Raw genomic sequence first — 22,870 nt, forward strand, 5'->3', positions numbered from 1 at the left:
AATACCGCCTCTGCGCTAGTGGAGTTCACCCATGACATGGCAAGCCTTTTGCTGTTTGGCCGCCTCAACTACCAATTAGAGGAATATGATTGATCGGGGGTTATTTGGTCATGCAGGGACTCTGATTCTCGATTATTTGCGTCTTGCGTGTTTGTCGTTTGAGACGATTGGTGGAAGTTGTGGGCTAGACATGTTATTTGCAGTTGAGACATGTGGCCGAGAGCTTAAATTAGGAGAGAGAACGCAGTATTAATTGATATAGCTGCCCCCAGTTGGCTTGTGAACTCAGTGATATATACGACGGTTTAAGAACTTCGGAGTGTCTTGGCACGACCGAGAATCGAATGCCGGAATGGACAGAGCATCACAAACTCATCATGACCAAGCAATGGGGGCCCTGTGAATTACCCGGTGGTCAATTGTCAACATGCTGTCAAATAGCAATTGCTCCCATGATATACCACGACACTATCTCAATGACTACACCCCCCTTCGATCAAGCGATACCACGTAGTTGTAGAAGCCAACTTTAATTCTCCTCATCCTCAAGCTCATCCAAATTGAAGTCGCCGAGACGCTCCACAAGCGTCATATCGGCATCGCAGCGGGCAGGCATCTCAGGTTCGTCGGGGATACCAGCTTCCAGTCCACTGATATGGAGAGCGCACTGGGCGATGATGCGCAGACTGTTCTTGATGTCGATCAAGCATGAGAGCGTCTCGGTGGCATCGGCACACTTGTGTTCGTCGTGATGGTCCTTCGTAGAGTCGGCAGCAGTTCTGTTCGAGTACGATGCGATAGCGCGACTAGCCTTTCTGAAAAGCCGGATGGTCTTTGGGTTGGAAACGTACGCCTCCTTTGTGACGCGGCGATTGGCCTTGATGTGCTTGATGTAGCGTTTCAGCAGACTTCCCATGCGCTGAGTGCCCTGCGATTCCATTAGCACTCAAGCTGTAGCAATGAGCACGAGTCAAACTAACGCCCTCGCAAGCCCCGTGCTCCTTCTCCATGTCAGCATCACAGACATTGCAGTGAAAGTCCTCTCTGTTGACTGTCCAGCGTTAGCGCAAGAATGGGAGTGAAGGGTGAGAAGTTTGTGCAACTTACAGCCCTCCTCGTCGATGCAGATCTTTGGGATCATTATGGGATCTGAGTCACTGGGATACCAGTCCATGGCCTTTCTGAGACATGGCTCACAGCTGTAGAGACCAGGACGCCTGAAGTGGTCAGTGACAACACGGGGTTGGGGGCGAATACCAAGAATAGGGACTCACATGGTGTCGGCGGCGATGAAATAAAGAGATGGAACAAACAGTCGATCTTTGGCAAGGTTAGCAGCTATCCGATGTTATATCGCGCGTTATCGTGCGGCCACGGGAGGAGGCTACTGGAGATACTGACATTGTTGTTGTTGAGGCTTGAACTGGAGTTGGAGAAGAGGCAACACGAGAGATCACAAAGCGGGGCCTAAGGAACAGTTGCATGGTCTGTGCGGCACCCGGCGAGGGTAAAGAAAAGCAGGGCAGAGTTGGCAGTGCCCTCCAAGGAGGGTTGGTCTTTTCTTATCTGAGCGGCGCATCACAACTTATACTCCTTCTCGTAATCAGCAACTCTTTTCTCCATTACTCTGTCACCAAAAACAAAGTCAAGCATTTATCAAATCCATGACAAACGACATCACTCAGAGGAACCTGGACATGTATGATGGATATGTCAAAATGGCTGGGTAACTGGTAGGTAATTTATAAAAAGTTGGTTTATTGAAGGTTAGTTATTGTACATTATGATCTGGAAGAGTTGGGGAGTCACAGTCATCGATATCACAGAAACACGGAAATTCATCGCCGAATCGAAGGACAGAAAAATATCGAGGAATGTGCCTTTGTAGATTATCTATGGTCAAACTAACTAAGAAGTGTTTTAATCCTCAAATAATCTCTTAGCCACTTTGGCCAGGACCTGACACTGCGACAATGCAGGTACAAATCAGATGCAGCGTTCATTGCTGATTCCGATATGTAACAGCATTGAAAATCTCTCGCTCTCTCCTCACGGTTGATCGGACAATGAAGTCTAGCAATTGCTCTGTGCCATGAGGAACATCATTCTCAATTCCACTGGAAGCTAGATATTTCTCCAGGATCAAATTGGTCGGAATTGTGAACTCGCCGGCTTCGCTGCCTTCACCGTAGTGAAGCTCCATGGTGTCAAGTGCATCGCGGATGTTGTGAAGATCAACAGTGGTGACACTGTACACATCAAAGCCACGTTCCTTTGTGACATGTGGAGCAGTCGGTTTAGGATGGTCATCAACGACCTTGGCGATCTGTAGCATCAGAAAGACCAGGTGCTTCGGATCTTGCAGGTAGTACGAGGACCTTTCGCACAATCTGCGGTCGTAGGGGATTTCAGCTTCAAGGCAAGCTTTGGGGCAGCGAGGAGGACTTTCTTTCGTGCAATCCTTTGTGAAAATCTCAGAGATGGGAGATGTCAGGGGTCCTGAGCACAACTCCATGGTAGAACAAAGACGCTTGAGCGCGTCGACTTCTGGAAGCGGGGGCATCTTCCAAGGCCGTCTGTCATCAGTACGACAGATGACAGCAAACTGGAGAATGAGAATGAGGCTATCAGTGCCATCAAACTCAAAAAAGGGATGCGACATAAGGCGAATGAGTCCGAAAGAGAAAGCGCGACTCCAGATCGGCTCTTCCGTTTCGGCACGGATACCATTGACGGGGGAGAAGAAACACAACGGATTCTTTCCACACTTTCGCATGCACATCTTGAACAGAAAAGCAAACCTTGCTTCTGTGTCCGAGGTGTACATGTTGGCATTCGGGGTCGAGATCAATAGGGCCACACGCGGATCCATGGCGGGCGTGAATGATGATGCAAGGTCAAACTTTACTGTGGAGCAGAAGGGGAGAAATGAATGAGACGACGAGTTGGACGTGTGGGGAGAGGGGAGAGGGGAGAGGGGGGGGTCGATGATGAGTGCCATGGGCTCGTCCATTTCGGGCGGTGAGGATGAGGACCAGAGTTTGTCGGCAGAAGACGGCGAGGATGAAAGAAAGGAAATATGTGAAAGAAAAATGAGCTGATGATGTAAATGAAGATGGGGGAGCCTCTATTTGTCCCTTTCCTCTTCGCTCTTCTCTGGTCCCAACCAGAATACCGAATAAGACTTAGACGCGGGAGCCCTGTCGCTGCGAATTGGCCCCTCCAAACTCAAAGCAAGGCTAGCTTCATTCATATTTCGGGGAAACGCTCCGGTAATATCGGTACTTTTTTGCCTGCCAACTCGTGCCAACCATGCCGCACTACCCCCAGTGTACACTTCATTTACCATTCCTACTGTCTTGTTTACCTTGCCAACCTTGTATATTTCCCCGTATTAGTCGCCATGGAAAGATGCACCGTCAAGAATTGAAATCGTAAGTGTCTTTCATTGTTGTTGGAAAGTGCAAAGACATGGGCAGTTGGTTTCAAACATTCATGTCGCACGAGCGATATTTTGTGGGGGAACTTCTATGGTAGCTAGTTGAACAGGATGTTAAAACTACCGTTCATTCGTTCCTCGAGATGCGGTACTTATCCTTCCCGGTCTCTCTCCTCTTTGTCCCTCTGAACTCTCTGCTTCCCTGATCATGTTCGTCTTGTAGTATATACGGACCTAGCAAGGATCAAATGATATGACCACACTCTGCTGGAAGGAACTGAAGGCAGTTCTCATCAGCTTTAGATCTGGAACTCAACGGCTTACATGGAGAAAGATATGACCACACTTCTGCTGGGGTAAAGAGGCAGGATCGCATCGTGGAATCGGACGCAAGAGTTCAGAATAGTGACTACAACGTCCTCGCTCCTGTACATTGTATGCACTTTATGCCGAGACCCTGGAGTATCCCTAGACTGGCGGTTTTCCGCGAAAGATGAAGTACCAAATTCGACCCATAGAGTCAGCGATTCTCCGCTCCTTAAAGTGCCATGCTTCACAGTATATCGGCGGCTGTGACATGATACAGAGGGACATCCAAGTGATTTCTAGTTCCGTTCTCAGGTGTAGCAGGGCGTTCGATGGTGTGTTCGAGAGACGACATGAGGTCGGACAATACAGACGCTTCCCTGAAACCATTCGCCATTCGAGCGAAACTATGAAGATCCTTCACCGAGCGGGCAAGGAGTCCATCAACTGGCTTGGTTGTTTTGATGCGTTTCTGTAGATCTGCCAGGGTACCGCCAGGAGTTGGATGCTGCAGAGCCATGATCCACGGTCGTCTATCATCTGTTCTCAAGATGACTGCATACTGCAGGATCGTGGCGAGGTGATCTTTTTTGCCTCTCAAAACTGGGTGCGTCAAGATCTGGGTCAGCAGACGGATGGGAGTCTGAGACCAAAGAGACGTAGTACCATCAACCAAGACTGTTTCACAACGGCCATTTTTGCTTTAAAGAGTGCAGGGATTAAATCTGTCGGTACTTTCGACTTCCTCAATCCTCGGCGTGAGGAAGTCTACCTCCGTGGGCTCGAGGACCTCAGAGCCATGTAAGCATTCGCACATTGTTTTCCCAATTCTCTTCTAATTATCGTACGCAGGAATCTTATCGATGAAAACGGAACCATCACTCCATCTGGCACAGCCGCCTTCACGCTTCCCATCGATCTCGTCTGGCACAACGCATTCGAGGAGGCCATCAAGCTTGGCTGCCTATCTGAACTCATCGACATCGCTGCTCTCGTGAGCGTAAAGAGCATCTGCCTGATACCACCCGAGACACTACATGCAGCCGACGTGTTACACGAACAATTCATGGACCCCTTGTCGGATCATTTGTCAGAGCTCAACGCTCTGTACGCCTACTTACACAGGAAGCGCAATATGTCAACAGAAGAGTTGGCAATCTGGTGTCACGAAACATTCCTGTTGCGGCGTCACTAGAAGAGGCCTTGGAGCTGCGACAGAAGTTGATCCAATGGTGCAAAGAAAAACTTGGCGTCTCTGAAATCTCATTTTTAACCCCGCATGACAAAGACTACCACGTCAAGATCCGCAAAGCCATCGCCAAAGGTTTCGTTCACCACGCTGGGATCAAAGATGTTTCTTGCCATCAACGTCAGTACCTCACGCTGGAGAACAATCCCGTCTTTCTTTTTCCCCGCAGCGCTCTTGGGACAGATTGGCAGTGGGTTGTGTATCACAGGATTGAGACTTTTGACTACCAGTACATGGATCGATGTACTGTTGTAGAACAGGATTGGCTTTTGGTAAGCTGCGTCTTCTGGGTTTGGAATTGGCTAACACGCTTTTTGGAAGGAAAACGATTATTTCTATCCCATCAACTTGCCCAAAGATGACAATGGGAAGGTTCGAGTAGAGATGCTCCGAATTCTCTTCGACAGGATGGACCGACCATACCAACCATGATCAACAAAAATATCTTCATCAAGCGCCAACCTTATTTCGTCATCCTCTTTTATAGCCTTTGAGTATCGCAGTCATTTCATAGAAACAGCGAAAGAATCGAGTAGCGGAGAAAGAATCAAACTTGTCATGGACATACTCTGTCAGAAGGGATGCGATTGAACAAATTCATGTAGCCATAGATGTACTGATTAAAGAAGAGGGCATGATATTGAAGACAAAAAACAAGTCCCTCAATGATGGTTCATGCTCCTTCACAAGCCCAATCAACTACGAGCCCATGTGTGATGATCTCCTTCGTCTGTCTCAGCTTTCTGAGCTCATCGTGATCCTCTCCCTCATGAAATCCAAACCCTCCCCATCATCCTCACTCAGCATGCAATGCAGCCGAGTACTCTGCTTCCTTCAGGACGCAACAAGCTCCATTACTCTCGGTGCAGTGTCGGATTGTCACCTTGCTTCGGCATCGGGACAAACAACCAAGAGACACTCGTGGCAACTAGAAGCGCGCAAAGAACAGGCTGAAGAACTGACACTCCAGCGCTGGCGGCGACAAGACCAGTGATGATTGGGAATAAACAGCCTCCGAGCTGCGCGAAAACAAAGACAAATGCCAAAGCTGTTGATTGAATACGAGGATTGAACAGTTTCGAGCCGACAGAGATGCCCTAGTCTCATTAGCTGAGTACTTTGAGGGTCGAGAGCTAACTCACTGTAGCAAAGTATGGTCCCATGAAGAAGCCGAGCAGACTGATGGCGATGGAAGCGGCGATAATGTTGGGAACCCTGCAAGTGTCAGCTCGTTCTTCAATGTCAAGACGCAACACTCACAGCCAGAACAGAACTTGCAATCCGATGCTGAGGATCGTGAAAGCAAATATCATGGGGCGAACCCCGAATCGATGGGTAGGTTCCACAAGAAACAGTCTCCCAAGCAACGATCCTCCACTGAAACCAGCTGGTACAAAACCCATCTGATTGATGTCGCCGTTACGAACCTCGACCAGGTATTCGACAACCCACCCACTAGCAGTGAGAGTCGCGCCGAGGAAGAAGAAGAAGAAAAGGCTGATGAGCCAGACGTTTTTGTTCTTCAAAGTGTCCTTGATCAACGAGAATGCATCATCATTTTTAGATGCAGGCAACTCATCAGCCTCGAGGGTTCGTTCAGTCGACGGCTGCTTTCTCTTCAATCTCAGAGTATCCCAAAACGCGTATACCACGAAAGCGACATTCAGAACACCAATACCGAGTGGAAATGTGTAGAACAAGTACCATCTCGACGTACTCCCCGCAGAAGCAACACCCGTCGCGACGAAAGGTCCGACAAGACATCCAGCCATGTACATCGCGTGAATGAACGCCAGCCACCGATGAGAGCCCTTCACTCCAGAGACATATGTGTTCCCGTGTGTATCTTGGTATGCTTGACCCAGGCTCGCGAGCCAGAATGTAATGGTGAAGAGCGGAAATGGTGGCTTCCATGACCGGAGCGCGTGCGCGATGACTTGCAGAACGGCGCCCAGCGTGAGCATCGATCCGAGGTCGAGGACTTGGCAAAGGTGAGTGTTGGAGAAGGCGCCAAAGAACCAACCCATAAAGTTCGCGCCGTAACTGTCATCGTCAGTAAGAGTTGAGCTGGGTTGGGGAGATGGCTGCTCACACTGATGAGACAATCGCCGTTGTGACATTGTAGTCTCGAATGATGTGAGGGACTAAAGCACCGATACTTCCGTCATTGACGCCAGCGACAAAGAAACTGAATCCAGCGCTGATAATCTTGAGTAGTTCGGCGATACTTGGTTTCAATGAATGCGGAGGTTCAGTTTCATCGACTACCTCCCGCGTCGGGATGGGTGAGCTCCGAAGCTCAAAAGTCTCTGACCTCGTATCGATCTGCGTAACTGTCGCCATTGATGAAACCGTGACGAGTGAAGGTTGAAGATGGGGAGTGAGTGATGTTTATATTCGAGGCTGTCGGGGGAAGTTGGCACAGCCCAATTGGCGCTTCTACCACTTTCGGATTGACACGCCAAGTGGTTGTGGAGATCTAAGCTTAAGCTGGTTAAGCGTGCTTACGGTATCTCCTGATTTGGTAGTAAGCATGTGAGAGATCAACCGCGACGACGGGCCGGAATGGCTAAACGTCGGTCAAGGTACGGTCAGGTCATCGGGTAACATGAAGTGAAATGGCGAATAATTTATCCTCGTGACGCAGAAGGAGATGAAATAAAATAAGAGTGATTGATTCGTTCGTGTTGCGAAGGTAATTGTGTTTGACCTTCCCCTTGTTGGTTTATTGATGGCTGGGAATCGTCAATTTTTGTCTCCTATTTTCTGTAGTTAAGCAATCATTATAAATGATAGATGACAATTTGTGTTGAAGAGATGGAATGACAATCTCATCACACTCATCCCGTCCATCCTGTTTTGAGAGCAAAATGAGACAATTACGCGAAGAAAACTCATACAAAGCTTTTTCACTTATCTTTAACTCACTCAGGCCTTGCTCGTGAGTCTCTTCGCAATTGAGCCTGGCGATCTCATAAAACCGTTACTCACCCTACACCAAAGCTTGTCTTGACTAGTGGTGTCCCGGATCTACCCTAGTCAAACGCTAGAGTCCCCTGTCTCCTGCTGATCCTTCAAGAAAAAATATTTAAAGTTCTGTCAAGATTGAAGAAATTTGAATCAGATTCCATGTCCGCTGCAAATATCATATCATAGAGGCTGACAAATTTGCTTTACAGAGTTACAGGGTAAGTCAGGGGCGAAACCAATCATGATTTTTACGGAAATGACGTAGCGAAAGCCAAAGTCACGTCTTTCTCTCCGCGTCTGAGCGATTTGGCAGAATTGACAACAACATTTGCTGCTGATGCGGAGACCATTCCACGATAAGGCGACGAAAATTGAGCAGGGCGACATTGTGATTGGTGGCTGGGGCATCGGAATTTAGTCTTTTCCGCCCTCCCCCCCTGTAACGGTCCCCACTGAATGCCACGTCAAAGGCTCTTGTCGGTGAGTGAGTGAGTCTGCTTGCAACCCGACTCCAGATCTCTAAATCTGGGGAGTCCCCTTCACCTTGACGAAAATAACAAAACACACCACTCGTTTCCGATGCAATTACTGCGTGGCGATCGTGGAGACACCAGCAGCACTTCTTCCAGGAGCTATGGAGGCTTCGGAGCCTCAGAGCCCCGGCTCTTCGAGTTCAGCGAGCGGGGTCGCTCCGTAGCGCCCAAATGCATCGAGATGAGCAAGCAGCATCCGGAGGAGTTCCTCAACTATCTCCAGCAGGCCTGGAAGAGGGACAAGATCTACGCCAAGGAGAACCCAGACTCCATGTTCGACATCAAGGCCATCCGCGTGCTCTGCCAGGATGGAAAGTTCAGACCCCTGGGGAACTCGTATATCCCGCTGCCCAAGCTGCACTACCTCCGGAATCGATATATGCTGGAAGGAGAGCCCTTTCCGTTTCTCAGACTTGATCCGCCCATACGATCTGAGGGGGGGTTCGGTCAGTGGAGGTGTCTCAGGGCGTTTGCCAAGTATCACGATGATCTAGATTTCTTTCTCGAGATGTTGGTACGGATACGAAGAACGAAAGCGTCAACAGTTGAATTTCCCCGTCGCATTCTGGAACTCTACCTTCGGATACAAGCAGAGTGTGAAGACTCCAAAGATCCCGCAGCGAGTCAACAAAAAGTCAGGTATGTACACTCATCAAATTCATGATGATATGCTCACGCGACCAGGAACACGTTTGAGAAGGAGCAGCTAGTCTATATCCACCCAATATGGAGACCGCTCAGCGAATGCTTGTTGGAAGATACATGCGAGATATCCAGCACACTCTCAAAGTCACCCGTCTTTCCTGTGCCGTCAGATTGGGACGCCAGCAAGTCGGAGCTCGTGTCATTACGAGAGTTTTACACACAGACGCTACGACTTCAGAATGCGAGCTACCGGACGATCGTCGATGTCTTGGAGAAGCGCGACTTTGATGCGGAACTCGACCCTGCGGACCTTTGGTTGACGGATGAGTTGTATCGGGCGTTGGATAAGATGAGACTGGATCTCTCGCCGGACGACGCTGCTGATCTCAAGTGAGTAACTTCGACTCATGATATCTCACTGCTAACATGAAAAGACTCGCGTTCGCTGAAAAGGCCATCATCGCCATCGCACCGGGTGAAGCCGTGACATGGCTCAACGCCGCCGACTGTACATGGTCACCGAAACTCGAGAGCCCCGAAATCAACGACCTGAGCAAACACTACCCCGAGCTCCACGACTTCTTCGTCAACTTTCTCGACGTGAAACAGAACGACTCCGGTCTGATATTCGACACCCTCATGAACGTCTCATCATTGAGTCCCGATTGTTCGCGCGACAACACAGCCAGAGGTCTTCTCGTCGCCGTGAGTCAACGGATACCAGAGTTTGGCCACATCTTCGACAAAGAGCGGTTCGCAAGGAGTAACGTCTTTCCTGTATCGACGGCGGATGGCGTGTTGTTGTGTGCTTCGACGATGGAGTTTTCAGTTGCAGATCGACAGAACTTGAAGGAGGCCTTTACAGGGAAACTGAATCTGTTGGATTTTGATCCTAAGACTGTTTGGATGCTTGACAACCTGCTCGTATGGGCTGGCCTCGACTCACGGTACCTCTCAAAACACGTGGAGGACCAAGGACCAGCCGATGAGAACTTCAAATCAATCGAACTCCCCTACGAGCTCTCCTCAAAAGCCGACCAACTTCTCCGGTACGTACACCCCCCCAACCTCCCTTTCCAGCACTGACCTCCCCAGCATCGCCGTTCATTTCAAAAGCCCCCGAACATCCACGCCAAAAGCAACATCCTGGCTCCGCGAAACCCTCGAACACTCCGAAGTCCGCCTCGCGTCGGGCTTCCAATCACAACTGATCTACCGCTCCGGCAGCGCCTTCATCACCGCCGTCAACCCCATGGGCGGCCTCGACATCAAAGACACAGTCGGCTTCACCGTGTACGCCGACGACGAGAATTGGGAAATCCTGAAACAGACAGTGCTCCCGCGTCGGCTGCTCGAGTGGATCATGACGGACCCCGAGACGAACGTCACTGGCTCTGTGCCAGAACAGGCAGTCAGCCTTGTAAGGAGTATTTTGAACATACCCGTTGGTCGCGAACACGTAGTCCCCAAGATTTTGGATGCGGAGGGCATTGTGGATTTGGAACTGTTAGAAGCCTCGCCGTACTGGCGTGTAAACAGGTAAGTTGCCCACTCCGAGTGTTCAGTGACAGCAGGCTGACGGGTCAGTGAACGTGTACCAGACACAACCATCACCACAAAATCCGACAAACTACGACCCGCCAAGATCCTCGACGACGAAGACGACGAACCCTCACCGGCCTACACACAGGGAGAATCCTACCACGCAAGAGAAGGCCTAGCCGACAGCAAGAGCAGCCCTCCACCAGGAATGCCGACCTACGCTGAACCAGGCCTGACGACAAAGATCAACTCTGCCGAGCGAGGGATGACGACCAAGGCAGGCGATTTAACGAAGGACACGAAACAAGACGCACTGCGCGATAGACTCCCGATATCAAAACGTGGTTTGGAAAGACGACATTCGGAGAAGTCTGCTTGGGAAGAGGAGTTTGTGGCGAATGAAGCCACGCTGATTGATTTCTCGGGGGAAGATGTATATGGTATAGATTGATAGACTTTTATGTGATATGAGACAAGATAAGACAATTGAGAATATTGGGAACTGGATATTGAGTGTTCGAGTTGAAGTGACCTTCATGTGAGATACATTGGCTTTCGATACATCCTCAAGCCGTTACATGTTCTGACTCTGACCAGTGAACGTGGCTGATTTCATGCCGGTTTAAAGTTAAAAATTAATAGTCTCAATCATGACTCGCACGCGTCCAAGAGGGCGATTACGGTGGCTGGTGGCTGTGGACTCCAGGATGGTGATCTTCATTTATGGAACTATCATTCTGAAAACTATACGACAAGGCTGCCACCCCATGTTCGCTGGACATCCCAGTTTCCTTCATCTCTCCTTGTTGCCCTCAACTCTACTTCCATATGCCGCATTGCCATTGAGTCGTTCAATAGCCGCACTGAAGGCTGCTTGAATACCACACTCGATTGTAGGGGCATGATATCAGATAGTGGTGGAAGTAGCGAACGACGACTGAACCGCAGACCAGTCCTTCGTGGCAGGATCGATGGGAAGCTTGTCGTAGTCCCGATGATCGTCGAAGACTTCCTGGAGGGCGGGGCAAGCAGAGGAAAGCGATCTGGTGAGTTCGGTGGTCCAAGGGTACATCTGGATCAAATCATCTGGGTTCTGGGTATTCCATTCTGCGGCCAGAGGATACCATGCGTCTCCTGTGGCGAGAGGTGGAAGGCGACCCCGTGAGGTGACCAAGAGACGGACCTTGAAAGAGAGGCCAGCATTGATGAACTCTGGGCACTGGTCGGTGTTGTGGTCTTTGTTGTTATGGAATGCGCAGCCCTCCACTACGCCGTGACGGCCAGCAAGAAGACATTCGGCCAACAAGTGACGAACACTACCACAGTTACCACAAGCCGAAGAGCGCTGTTGAAAAACAGACAAGTTTCGTGCAGCGAAGTCGGCGATAGCTTTGGCAGCCGCCGCAGAAGAACAGGTAAAACCCATTGCTCGTCTCCCTCCGATGTTGCCGATTGTAGCCAGAGCTTCTCCCTGACTTCGATTGACTTCTATCATGATGTTAGCAAGACGGCTTCAGCTGGACACGGATAGAAATGACCTTCAACAGAGCTCGAGGGTTCTGATCTGACAGGCAGCGAAATGGCGTTGTTGGTATGGAGAGGTAAACCATCAGGGCCAACTACACCCATGAGTCTCGCCCCTGTGATAGGGTGCTCGAAGCAAGCAAGTATAGGCCTTTCGAGCACTGCCATATGTCAGAAACTGGTAGGCATCAGAGACAGAAGACAATACCTTGAGCAGAGCATGGAGCCGCGGCATCGATGGTAGACGAAGCAGCCTGTGCGGGATGCGCAATCTCCTTTTGGGCCATCTCATCGGCCTTCTTTGCCGTGTTGATCATGTCGGCGTCTTTCAGACGTCTAGCCGGGTCGTTGAGATCGTCCATGTTGTAGTCCAGGAGTTGTTTGTTTGGCATCTGACCCTCGCAGAGAAAAGTTGGGTGGGGTTGTGGGAGCACGAAATTCCCGACAAGCTCAGGTCATGGAGTAACACAAGGGCAAGCCAACCAGCTCCACTTTAACCGTGACAGTTACTATTCACTGGTACATCTTCATTCATGAATCATCTCTTCCACCTCTCACTCCCATTCTTCAACATTACCGCACACAACCAGCGAGGCAACCAAGAGGCATGTTATTTCACTTAGAGTTGATTGCTTACTGACTTATTCTTATATCAAAGAATGTCAACAATGTTTGGAGCTTATCCAAAGACATATCCCGATGCTGCGCACCGTTTTCAAGGCGAAATGGACCGATCCCTTCAGAGCGCGCACTATCAGAACCCCATCATGCGGAGAGTCATCTTCACGCTCAAGGAGAGCTTTCCCAGGGTCACAGAAAACTTGAGTGTCTCTCCCGCTAACAACCCTGCAACATTTGTTCGTCACGAACTAGGGCTCACAAGCGCAAACGCTGCGATCGACATCAGTATTTGTCCAGCCTGCGGGGACTTGAGTTTGGCATCCAGGAACACAGCTATCCAGCCTGGTTTTTCCTGGCAATTATCTGAAAGCCTGATCACATGTCTCTCCGCCACTACCGAGACCAGTTGTCTTTGTCTTGGGGGGTCACCTTCCCGCCGACCAGGTTATCTACCCGACCAAAAAGAGCGTGGAGGAACAGGAAACTCTTTTTGCCGCAGAGCGTAATGACGATGAATTTGAACTCTTGGCTGAACGGCTTGTAAGTACTTGGTTTTCCCGAAACAGAAAAACAAGAGCTTGTTGAATACAGGCCCGCTTTCGAGAGGCCGAGTTTACGCCCCTTAACCGCACCCCTGAAATTTCCGGCCTCGAGAAGAGACTCGACGACAACGAGAAGATGGCTCTTAGTACGTACCGGGAACTAAAAAGAGAGACCGAATTGATGGAACAGAAGCTCGACTCCATCCACAAGATGGTCAAGTCGCCCAATAGAGATAATGGGAAGAGAGAGTTGGGGTGTAGAGAAGGCGACGCCGAACTCGCTTCCTCTGAATTGATCGCCCGCGACGTCAAGACCGATGGCACACTCAACTAAAGGAGCGGTATATGGTTGCTGGAGACATTGCACAAGGGACGCAACCGTATTGAAACGAGATGAGTCGCACCGATGTTTGGGAGGTTTGCCACGAGGACCAAGGCGCTTTTGTTGTCTTTGTCTTGTGAGTGACAAATCATGGCTGGGCTAGACTCGGATACTTTTCGGCAACATGGCCATGGTACCAAGCAGTTCCTAGTCTAGCGATCAATTAATCTCAAGTTGCGAGCACAGCAGAGTCGTTGCCCCCAACACATCGCAACCAAACTTATCATAAGACGTCCTAAGCTCAATATAAGACATCTTAAGCTTAATAAAGGATACCACAAATTCATCGTAGCGGGGTTGGGGTTTCGGAAGATAATTGATTGCTTTCGGTCTTCTGAGAACTCGATCGGCAGTCATCCTGAACTGGTGTTTGCACCCATTTACACTGTTCGGCCATCAATAACTGCCCCTTTATCTCATATTCTTGCTCCCAGAACCAGACCCGTCAAGTGTATCAAGATCTGATCATTGCCGGTTGATATCCCTGGCTGTTGATGATTGTCCCTGAGTGTCAGGAGCGCGAGCCTTTGCAAGGCTGAAGGAGAGCCTGAGATCTCTGCGTTCTCGGTCTTTGGAATCTTCTATCTTCAATCTCTCCTCAACACCACCCTCCTTTGCTTTGTACGTACAACGACCAGCCGCAACACCCTTCATCGATCCGCTCTCAGTCTCAACTTGTTCTATACTAATCTGCCAATAGCCCGAGACCTGTTACTTGTTCAGGCGACCATCTTTGGTGTTTATCAGACACCACCCATCTATTTGCCGCTGTGTTCGGGCGTACTGACATCTGAGTTGCCCAAATGTGAGTTCAACTTGCCTTTTCGTCATTATCGAGAAGAGGATTAAACACTGATGAACATAGGATACACTGCATCCACTGCCTGGAGAATACCCTCCGTTGGGTTCCTTCAGATGTCGCTCAAAGCGCTGTCTTCCCTGCTTGCTATGGATGCTCCTCGTCACTGTGCGCGCTGCGAATGCATAGTAAGGGGGATCGCACACTACGGGATCACCAACTAACCATCTCTTCGTAGGTGCTACCAAGAATCGCGTCAATTGTGGCAACGGCGGGTGCAACAAGGTGAGTTCCACTGCTTGTGTCTCAAGTTCAAGCTGATTTTGGATAGCTGTACGATGAACATGTCCAACTACTCCAGGAACTCCACGCACATCAATCCCGAGCCTGGACCAGCGACACTGAATACAAGAACGACCCAGTAAGTAGGGACATCGCCATTTCTGGCTTCTAGCTGACCATAGGCAGTTTGTCATCGAGCTTCGCAACGAGGCTGACCGTTGCTGGGCCTGGCTCAGCATTGCCCCTGACGATTCCCATGCTGCTAGCCCCACAAGCACCACCGACGGCGAGGCAGAGACCATACGCAATCTCGACGTCGAGCATCTCCGTGTTCAAATCGATATAAGCAACTCGCTCCGTGGTCTCTTTGAGGTACAGCACCGTCGTCAAGCCTATCGCGAAGCCGCGGCTGGCAACTCAAGTGCCCTGGCACATATCGATGCCGATAACTTCCCGCATGTTCCTCCTCGCGTAGGACTCAGCACCTTACCACGAAACATTAGTCTCACTCAACTGGTGGACTCAGAAGATGATGAGGAGCTAAAAAACAACTCGGAGACGGCAAACGCAGCTGGTAAGAAGCGAGCTGCTCCCAATGGCGATGGACTGGCGGAAGAGGGTGGGAAGAGGCCCAGGACTGAGTAGTCGTTCACAGAGGTGTCTTCCATGTTCGGGGTTCAGATGGCGAACGATGCGTTCTGTTCTCTATCTAAACTCTCTCGGATCCTATGGAGCGATGGACAGGAGGATAAATGGGCAGGCTTAATGCAGCACCGATAACCTTGGGATCGGCCTCATCGAGTTGTCAAGGCGATTTGAATTGAAAAGGATCTGTCTTCCGTCCACTCGAGAGCCATTGACTTCATTGGAGCAGGAGCAGGAATATGAGCAAGTGATAGATGAACATCAGGCGAACAGTGTAACATCAGCCAACGCCAGTTCAGGATGATTATTGATGGACTTCACAGTTCACTTTACCAGTGGCAGACTTGAATGGAATCAACACTACTTACCAGTGGCAGCCCAATGCATTGTCTTTTCAGACACTAGACCTCGATCTCTTCCTTTCTCTAATGTCTGTTATGTCATACTTCACTTCTGTTTTCACAACAGTTCTCATCTTCTCAGATCAAAGCATCAACTCTTTACTGACATCAAGACACTCACCACACATCACGACTTCACCGCTATCATGTCCGACAACAACTCTGTCAGCCCCAACGATGAAGCGGCCTCCGACACGTCCTCTATGATCGTTGAGACAGGCAAATCCGACATCAACGAGTCTTCATCCATTACACCCACCAACGAGCCCTCGTCTACTCCATCCACCAACGAAGGCGAGTCAAGCACTACCTCCCAACCCGTTGCAACCATCCCTCCTGCTCCCCGAGTCATCAATGTCGAGTGCGTCGGAGAACTTCGCCTCATCGGTATTCTGGACCCCCTAGACAGAGCACTTGGCTACTACTTCGACAACCCCCACGAAGACTACCTCGTCCGCAACGTAATGGCCCACTCCAACCTCGCCGTCCAAGCCATTGTCTTCCAGGGCGAACGAGCTGCAGGTAACTGTATTGCCCGAAAGCTGCCTACGTTCTACCCCGGCTTGGCTGTTAGAGAATTCCATTTCAACCTCCCCTTCCGTGTTGCAAACACCGCTGCCCTCAGACAGCTGAAACTTCCTCTTGGTTTCCGACGCTGCTTCTTGGGGCTCAAGCCAAAGGGTACGGTTGTGCACAAGTTGGCTAGAGATGCGGAGTGTCCCCCGAAGTTGGTTAAGCGATATAATAGGATCTTTGAGGCTTGGAAGAACAAGAACGGTGCGCTTCCTGAGAATAAGTGTGATGTTGCGCTGATGGTGTGGCCGCGTATGCCGTATTGTGAGGGTGGGATGTCGTTGGAGTTTGTGCAGGAGCTTGAGGCTGATTCTCTTGGAGGCACTGACGTGGTTCAGTGCTGACTGGCTTTTGGAAACCCTGAATTGGTTGAGATTTGGATATTCTTGTTGATGCTACCAGCATAGCTGTTTGATCTCACCAGTAGTAGATGTGTGAGAGAGTGGATGAATTGGGTATTGGCACTTTTGTAAAGTTGGATACTTGATACCACCTGTAGCTGAATAGGTCAAGTCTGGAAATCTGGATGAGCCAGTGGAAATGGACTGTTGACCCCTAGATTGCTCAATTTAAGACCCCCCCTCCCTTGACTGCCCCCTGATATTGTGTGAATGGTCTTCCAGCTCAACATGAGTTGGTCGTCTCTAGAGGCACTTATGATGAGAGTCAGATCATTTCACCGTCGACACATGGACTTGCAGCCGGGACATCTTCCCACGCCAGGGTTACTACTTTGTGACTAAATGCTTTGATATTGATAAGTTCTACGGACAGCATCAATGTAGCTTGAGAACAGCTGAAGAGGAGCAAAGATTTAGTTAACCACCAAAGTGCCTCACGTTCAGGACAAAATCTGAGGTTTAATAATCAAGGATAAGCCACAAAGCGATCAGTTTAGTATCTGAAAACTGCAGTCACAGCGTTCGATAAGCGCAATACAACTCAAGCTACCAGCGTGATGCTGTGGACCTGGAACGCAGATCACTCCATTCCGCGTTCCAGAATCCAGCAGGCACCTGTACCTTCACCACCATCAACGACCTCCTCAAACATTAGCGCCTTGGTATTGTCTTCCCCAAGGATATCATCATCCCAGGGGAACAAAATGTTCACCTTTTCCTTCTCATCCGCACAAGTAGCAATCTGGATACCCTCCCCATGCCGAACATTAATGTCACTCTTCTCAACAAAGCTCAGCTTCAGTTCAACTCTGCGATACCCATCAGGCAACTTGCCTTCCATGCGACCCTTGTTGGTAATGCGGAGAGGCATACTGCCAATCTTGGTGTGGCTGCGGCGTAAAAGCCCTGAGCCTTCGATGGCAGGTCGTTCGCCGGCGTCGTCGCCCTGGTATATGATGGCGTTCTCGGCGAGGTTGGAGGGGGCGACCATGTTGCCCGTCTCGCCCGAGGGGCTCTCGAAACGGAGGCCGCAGAGCACTCCGCCGCCGGTGATGCCGATGGCCTTGAGCTCGGGGACTTTCTTGAGGGTGCTGGCGTCGCCGGGAAGCATGAGGCCGTTCTGGTTGAAGATGATGGGGCGGCTCATTTGGCGGAGCATGTCTTCGATGGTGAAGGTGCCGGGGGTGACGTTGATGTAGTCTCTGTTGCTCATGGTTGCGGGTGAATGTATCTGCACTGAGGATGAGAAAGATTGAGGTAGCGGGATTGAAGAATAAGGATTGACTTGCAATCAGCTGTGATGTAGAAAGTAGAAATTAGTACGGAGGAGATGAAGATGGAGTGCTGGATAACGGGCATCAGAAGGGATATTATACTCACGGCTCATTGTACCTGCACGGTACGGACTCAAGTAAACCTGAGAGCCTGAACCCTCAAGAACGAAAAGACTTGGGCAAAACTCTCCGAATTTCAGGGCACTTTTCGATGACATTTTCTTCGTCCCCTCTGTCTAGATCCGAAATTTCTGCTGCTTCTTGAGCGCACGCAAGACAAGGTGGGACTGTGGCAGCGTGTGAAACATGATGGCGGACGTTGCGTTACGTGAAAAACAGGTTTGCACTACGGAAAAGGGCAGCACAGTGGGGGAAACGACTGTGAGATGCAAACGTGGTCGGTAAAGTTAAGTGCTAGCGAGATTTAACTCTAATGGGCTGTACATCCGACGTTTGGGTCAGAGGTTACCAAAAGGCAACCGTTGCACCGTCCTCCCGGCATGCCTGAGCTCAGCCTAAGGTGGCTGCTCTGTGGCGATCTTGTGAATTCATTTGCTTTTGCTTGTATAAATTCTCTGTTGAGTTACCCATAGAGTGCCGAAAAACACTGAGTTGCAAGAATCGACGACGTCACTGAGATGATAATTTACGAGGGGGTGGGGAGTTTGAAGCCTCCCACTGTGAGCGAACAACCAGAGGGTGAACAATTTGGCTGGTAATCACACTGTTTGCTTGGACTTAGTGCCTAAAAACTCAGTTTGTAGGATAAACCAGCGGAGCAAAGTCCAAACAGAGCGCAGACCCAGGACATCTCCCAAATTTCCTCCTGCAGCAACCCGCTCTGTGTAACCACACCACGGCCTTGGAGTACCCACCACTCCGATGGGAAAAAGAGATCTCATGCTCAAACAAGCCGCAGACATCAATTAAACCATTTAGCACTGCGATGGCGCAGAAAAACTACCTCGAGTGCTCACCGCGCAGACGCCCCTTCGAAGCAAGCACCGGCCAGCGCTACGCCGGGCAAGTCCCTACCCCCGAGGACCTTGAGCAGCCTGGTGTTCGCCGTCGCCACATCACAGATTTCATCGCCTTCATGCGACCCGAGATCAGCCACATCATCACCGAGTATGGCAGAGCGGCTATCAAGAGAGTGTGTCAGGAGCTTTACGCGACTGGTGTGCGAGCGACGCCGTCGCCTTGGTTTGGGCTGATGTGCGAGCGCATCATGTGGAAGATGTGCTGTGCGTTCTATCGTGTTTTGTTATACTAGGGGACTGCGCTGACTGTTTGAACTTAGTTGATCCGCTTGGCGATGATGCCCCGGAGTGGCCTTGGGCGCATGTCAAGTATCCCTCTGTCCTTGCGCAAGGCGAAGAACCGAACGGCATATATGAGAGATACTGCCAGTCACGAATGGTGCAAGATGAGGGGATTGCACGAATGAATGCACAACTCAAAGCGCAAGCCGACGCAGCAGCTGCAGCCCGCGCCGCCGATCCCAACAGCAAATTCATCGTCACTTCACCAGCTCCCCTTCAAAACATCGGCGAACCGCTTATCGTTGACACCGACTTTGACATACGAAACGCTCTCTGGAATCTCACCATCAGCAAGCCTTTCAACGAATGCAACGCGGCCGGTCCTTTCGAAGTTGAACCCAAGGTTCCGCTGGAGTGGTACGTGTCTAAAGACCTGGCGGCCATCAAAGAGCTTCTTCCGCCTTGCATCGTTGTCAAGATGAACGCTACGAAGAAGAGGGTCTTTGTGACTATTGTGGAATCTGCGCAAGTCAACCCCGTGGTACCTGTACGAGAGATTCTGCTTGAAGTTTGGGGGGTTGTGCAGTCGTGGGCGGCGATGGTCAAAGGATGGGGAGAGGGTCAGATGAACAGTCTGCTTCAGTACGTTCTGGGAGTCCAGCAGCGTGGTGGACTTGTGTGGAACAAACAAGCTCCATTGCCAGTTCAGTAGTAAGGAAAGACACTGTTACTAGATGTACACTTCACCATGAGTTTTAGTATTAAGAATGAAACATATGTGCAACTCTGCTCAGAACACTTCGTATTTTTCTACAGAATATGCTCCACCCACCAATTCCAGTTCCGGCCTTCAACTTCAAACTCAATCTCATCTTCCCCTTCGCCGACAGTGATGTCGACAGTGATGCCATTGTGATTGATCTCCACAAAGTCGTGATCAGCCCATCGAAGCTCGGAGTCCCCAAGCAACAGGATACCATTAGGGTTCCTGAAGAACCCAACGAGGGTCCAGTCCTGATGCTCAAGGGCCGTTTCGCAGCCCAAGGAACCCAATCGCTGCCGCCCCTGCCACGATGCGATAGATCGAGAAATGGAAGAGGTCAGCTCATGACGCCCGCCGCGGTGAGTCAATTCATTGACCGCATCCTTTACCACAGGCCATGCTCTCCCAATCCTCTCAGCGATCTGGAGGAGCAGGAAGATCTGGAAGGCATGGGTCCCCTCAAGCTCAATACAGACTGAAACCGCATCGAGAAACTGTCTCAAAACTGGGATGATGCATCTAGATTCTTCATCCAACCTTATTTGGATCGCTGCTAAACAGCTGACCATATCGGTGAGCGATCTGGATTCAACTGAAGCCACGACGTGAAGTAGTAAGACAGTAAGACTCTCTGTCCTCTCACCCACTGCTAACACTGGATCTTTGGACCAGGTCTCTTGGATCTTCCATGGATTCTGAGTGTGTAGAGCCATCACTAAATCACAGCTCCAGTCGATGCGATCCATGATACCTGGAGGACACTGGGTCATCACCGATGTAGCCATATTCTCCGCAGCCTGCTTCGCGACAATCAGAGCTGACTTGTACTTGTCACCCCGGTTCTTGGATTGCGTCGCCTGCTTCGTCAAAGACTTGACTTGGCCTTTCAGCCTCTCATTCGAAGTGGTCAGATCATCGACCTTGACCTCTGAAGTGTCCAATCGATTCTTCAAGTCCTTGTTCAGTTCGGCCAGTCGCTTGATCGACCTATCTTGCTCTCGGATTTTATCATCTTTAGAAGACAACTCAACCCTCTGCCTCGACAAAGTCGAGTCCCGTTTGTTGATGTCTTCCCTCAGTTTGAAGTTCAGTTTTGCAACCTCTTTCACTTCATTGTAGTACGCATTAGAAGACTTCTGGAGACTGTCAATAGATTGGCCTTGTTCTCGGATCGTGTTTTTGGCATCACGAAGCTCAACCAACGCATTATCTCTTGCTCTTTGCGATGTTGCCGCTTCGGACCTTGCCGCATTCAACTGTTGCCCGAGATCCGCAACCTTGTTATCAAGTCTGAGGATTGCCCTGTCGCGTTCCTGGCAACCGTTCATCCAGCCATCTGACGAAGCCTTTCTCGAGTCAGCGAGCTTCCGATAATATCCGGCATCAGAAAGTGCGCTGTCTCGCTCTTCAATTAAGAGCTGTTGACCCTTGACCAGGTCCTCTTGTTTGACAAGCTTCTCCCTGTCGCCGGTAACCTGAGCATTCAGATGGCGAATGTTGGCTTCTTTGGCTTCGAGCTCCTTTCGGAGAGTATCGAGCTGAGACGCGAGTATATCTCGCGATGACTGGCAAGTTTTGGCGGTTATCTCAAGTTGCCGAACTTGAGCCTCCAATTCTCTCGTATGCTTGTCATTCACAGCCTTAAGCTCCTTCTCGAGGCGTCGCTCATCCTCAAACTCTTTGATTTGGCTTTCCCGGCTCTGTAGCATGTCATCCCTTTCCTTCAGCTGTGATTCAATCACTTCAATTTGCTGCTTTACCTCACGAAGCTCTGCCCTCTGCCGACTTTCACTTGACTCAGCTTCCCGCTTCGACTCAAGTGCCATTCCGACCTCTTCTTCGGTCTTCTTACGGAGAGCAACCTCATTTCGCTTCAAAAATTCGAGATTATCTTTCATCTCTAGCTCTTTTTCAGCCATGGATGTGATGACGACGCTTTTCGCTTTGGCCTGGTCCTGAGCGGAACGCAACTCAGTCTCTAACCTGTCGATCTGTCCGATGAGCTCATCACGACTTGGCCCCTGAGTTGCGACCTGGCTCATTCTAGCGGTCAGAGGATCATTCTGATCGCCAGCATTGAGCCTCGAAATGGCCTGCTCTAATGCAGGGGTCATTTCATGACCCATGGCCTCCACGAAAATTCTTACTCGAGGAAGCTCTTGGATAAGCCATCCAAGAGTCTCAGCAGCAAGCTCTTGGGATGTTTCATCATCCCCATCACCAAGCCCTCGTACAGCCGTCAGTGTGGAGTCATACTGACGAAGCTGATCTCTCAAATCTCGCAATGTCTCGTCCAATCGGGCGTGCTCGCGTATCTGAGCATTCAGCTGGGCCTCGCTCGCGTCTACATCAGTGCGCCATCCCTTGGCCTTCTCAACATTCTCGGGAGTGAAACCTGCTTCAGTAGCAGTACTCACTGGACCTCTACGTACCTTGTCAAGGGAGTCGCTCAGCTTGCCCATGATTTCTTTGACTTTGTCTGCTTTGTTCTTTATAGCAGGCCCAAAGACTGACCAGCCGCCGGGCTGACCTCCGATAGTCGATTGCTTGCTCATAGTGATGCGTTTTGTGCGATGTGTTGAGCTGCAAATAGTTGCTAAGGTTATATCAGGAGTTTTCCGCAAGTGAGAAGGAGAGAAAAGGCGCTAACATCCAATGGAAAGAATCCGGGGTGGACGCACGTGCTTAGGTACAAACCCTTTGTATGTGCAAGAATA

General features: G+C 50.2%; 12 protein-coding genes; 6 read left to right on the forward strand and 6 right to left on the reverse strand.

Annotated features, from left to right (window-relative positions):
• Positions 1-529: 529 nt before the first annotated feature.
• FFUJ_13935 (uncharacterized protein) lies at positions 530-1,403 on the reverse strand (the record flags this gene model as incomplete). XM_023581447.1 has 5 exons in its annotated part: positions 530-928; positions 981-1,051; positions 1,108-1,217; positions 1,275-1,320; positions 1,376-1,403. 5 exons carry the CDS (start codon positions 1,401-1,403, stop codon positions 530-532), a joined length of 654 nt encoding a protein of 217 aa, XP_023434145.1.
• Positions 1,404-1,999: 596 nt separating this feature from the next.
• FFUJ_13934 (uncharacterized protein) lies at positions 2,000-2,872 on the reverse strand (the record flags this gene model as incomplete). Its single annotated transcript, XM_023581448.1, has 1 exon — positions 2,000-2,872. One exon carries the CDS (start codon positions 2,870-2,872, stop codon positions 2,000-2,002), a length of 873 nt encoding a protein of 290 aa, XP_023434146.1.
• Positions 2,873-4,250: 1,378 nt separating this feature from the next.
• Positions 4,251-5,426, forward strand: FFUJ_13933 (probable ATP dependent RNA helicase; the record flags this gene model as incomplete). XM_023581452.1 has 4 exons in its annotated part: positions 4,251-4,546; positions 4,598-4,852; positions 4,891-5,266; positions 5,316-5,426. The coding sequence occupies 4 exons, from the start codon at positions 4,251-4,253 to the stop codon at positions 5,424-5,426; spliced, it is 1,038 nt and encodes a 345-aa protein (XP_023434147.1).
• A 422-nt stretch (positions 5,427-5,848) lies between these two features.
• Positions 5,849-7,337, reverse strand: FFUJ_13932 (related to tetracycline resistance proteins; the record flags this gene model as incomplete). XM_023581453.1 has 4 exons in its annotated part: positions 5,849-6,091; positions 6,137-6,209; positions 6,255-7,037; positions 7,087-7,337. 4 exons carry the CDS (start codon positions 7,335-7,337, stop codon positions 5,849-5,851), a joined length of 1,350 nt encoding a protein of 449 aa, XP_023434148.1.
• A 1,206-nt stretch (positions 7,338-8,543) lies between these two features.
• On the forward strand, positions 8,544-11,135 carry FFUJ_13931 (uncharacterized protein; the record flags this gene model as incomplete). XM_023581454.1 has 5 exons in its annotated part: positions 8,544-9,136; positions 9,182-9,532; positions 9,577-10,191; positions 10,238-10,681; positions 10,730-11,135. The coding sequence occupies 5 exons, from the start codon at positions 8,544-8,546 to the stop codon at positions 11,133-11,135; spliced, it is 2,409 nt and encodes an 802-aa protein (XP_023434149.1).
• A 456-nt stretch (positions 11,136-11,591) lies between these two features.
• Positions 11,592-12,570, reverse strand: FFUJ_13930 (uncharacterized protein; the record flags this gene model as incomplete). XM_023581455.1 has 3 exons in its annotated part: positions 11,592-12,172; positions 12,223-12,369; positions 12,417-12,570. 3 exons carry the CDS (start codon positions 12,568-12,570, stop codon positions 11,592-11,594), a joined length of 882 nt encoding a protein of 293 aa, XP_023434150.1.
• Positions 12,571-12,876: 306 nt separating this feature from the next.
• On the forward strand, positions 12,877-13,705 carry FFUJ_13929 (uncharacterized protein; the record flags this gene model as incomplete). XM_023581456.1 has 3 exons in its annotated part: positions 12,877-13,174; positions 13,236-13,369; positions 13,421-13,705. The coding sequence occupies 3 exons, from the start codon at positions 12,877-12,879 to the stop codon at positions 13,703-13,705; spliced, it is 717 nt and encodes a 238-aa protein (XP_023434151.1).
• A 963-nt stretch (positions 13,706-14,668) lies between these two features.
• Positions 14,669-15,479, forward strand: FFUJ_13928 (uncharacterized protein; the record flags this gene model as incomplete). XM_023581457.1 has 4 exons in its annotated part: positions 14,669-14,720; positions 14,791-14,837; positions 14,884-14,973; positions 15,021-15,479. The coding sequence occupies 4 exons, from the start codon at positions 14,669-14,671 to the stop codon at positions 15,477-15,479; spliced, it is 648 nt and encodes a 215-aa protein (XP_023434152.1).
• Positions 15,480-16,026: 547 nt separating this feature from the next.
• FFUJ_13927 (uncharacterized protein) lies at positions 16,027-16,797 on the forward strand (the record flags this gene model as incomplete). The annotated part of the gene is made up of 1 exon (XM_023581458.1): positions 16,027-16,797. The coding sequence occupies one exon, from the start codon at positions 16,027-16,029 to the stop codon at positions 16,795-16,797; it is 771 nt and encodes a 256-aa protein (XP_023434153.1).
• Positions 16,798-17,434: 637 nt separating this feature from the next.
• Positions 17,435-18,067, reverse strand: FFUJ_13926 (uncharacterized protein; the record flags this gene model as incomplete). Its single annotated transcript, XM_023581459.1, has 1 exon — positions 17,435-18,067. One exon carries the CDS (start codon positions 18,065-18,067, stop codon positions 17,435-17,437), a length of 633 nt encoding a protein of 210 aa, XP_023434154.1.
• Positions 18,068-19,074: 1,007 nt separating this feature from the next.
• On the forward strand, positions 19,075-20,102 carry FFUJ_13925 (uncharacterized protein; the record flags this gene model as incomplete). XM_023581460.1 has 2 exons in its annotated part: positions 19,075-19,372; positions 19,429-20,102. 2 exons carry the CDS (start codon positions 19,075-19,077, stop codon positions 20,100-20,102), a joined length of 972 nt encoding a protein of 323 aa, XP_023434155.1.
• A 98-nt stretch (positions 20,103-20,200) lies between these two features.
• On the reverse strand, positions 20,201-22,708 carry FFUJ_13924 (uncharacterized protein; the record flags this gene model as incomplete). The annotated part of the gene is made up of 1 exon (XM_023581461.1): positions 20,201-22,708. The coding sequence occupies one exon, from the start codon at positions 22,706-22,708 to the stop codon at positions 20,201-20,203; it is 2,508 nt and encodes an 835-aa protein (XP_023434156.1).
• Between the last annotated feature and the right edge of the window lie 162 nt (positions 22,709-22,870).

This window comes from Fusarium fujikuroi, chromosome FFUJ_chr08, assembly GCF_900079805.1.
Source record: "Fusarium fujikuroi IMI 58289 draft genome, chromosome FFUJ_chr08".
Classification (NCBI taxonomy): domain Eukaryota; kingdom Fungi; phylum Ascomycota; class Sordariomycetes; order Hypocreales; family Nectriaceae; genus Fusarium; species Fusarium fujikuroi.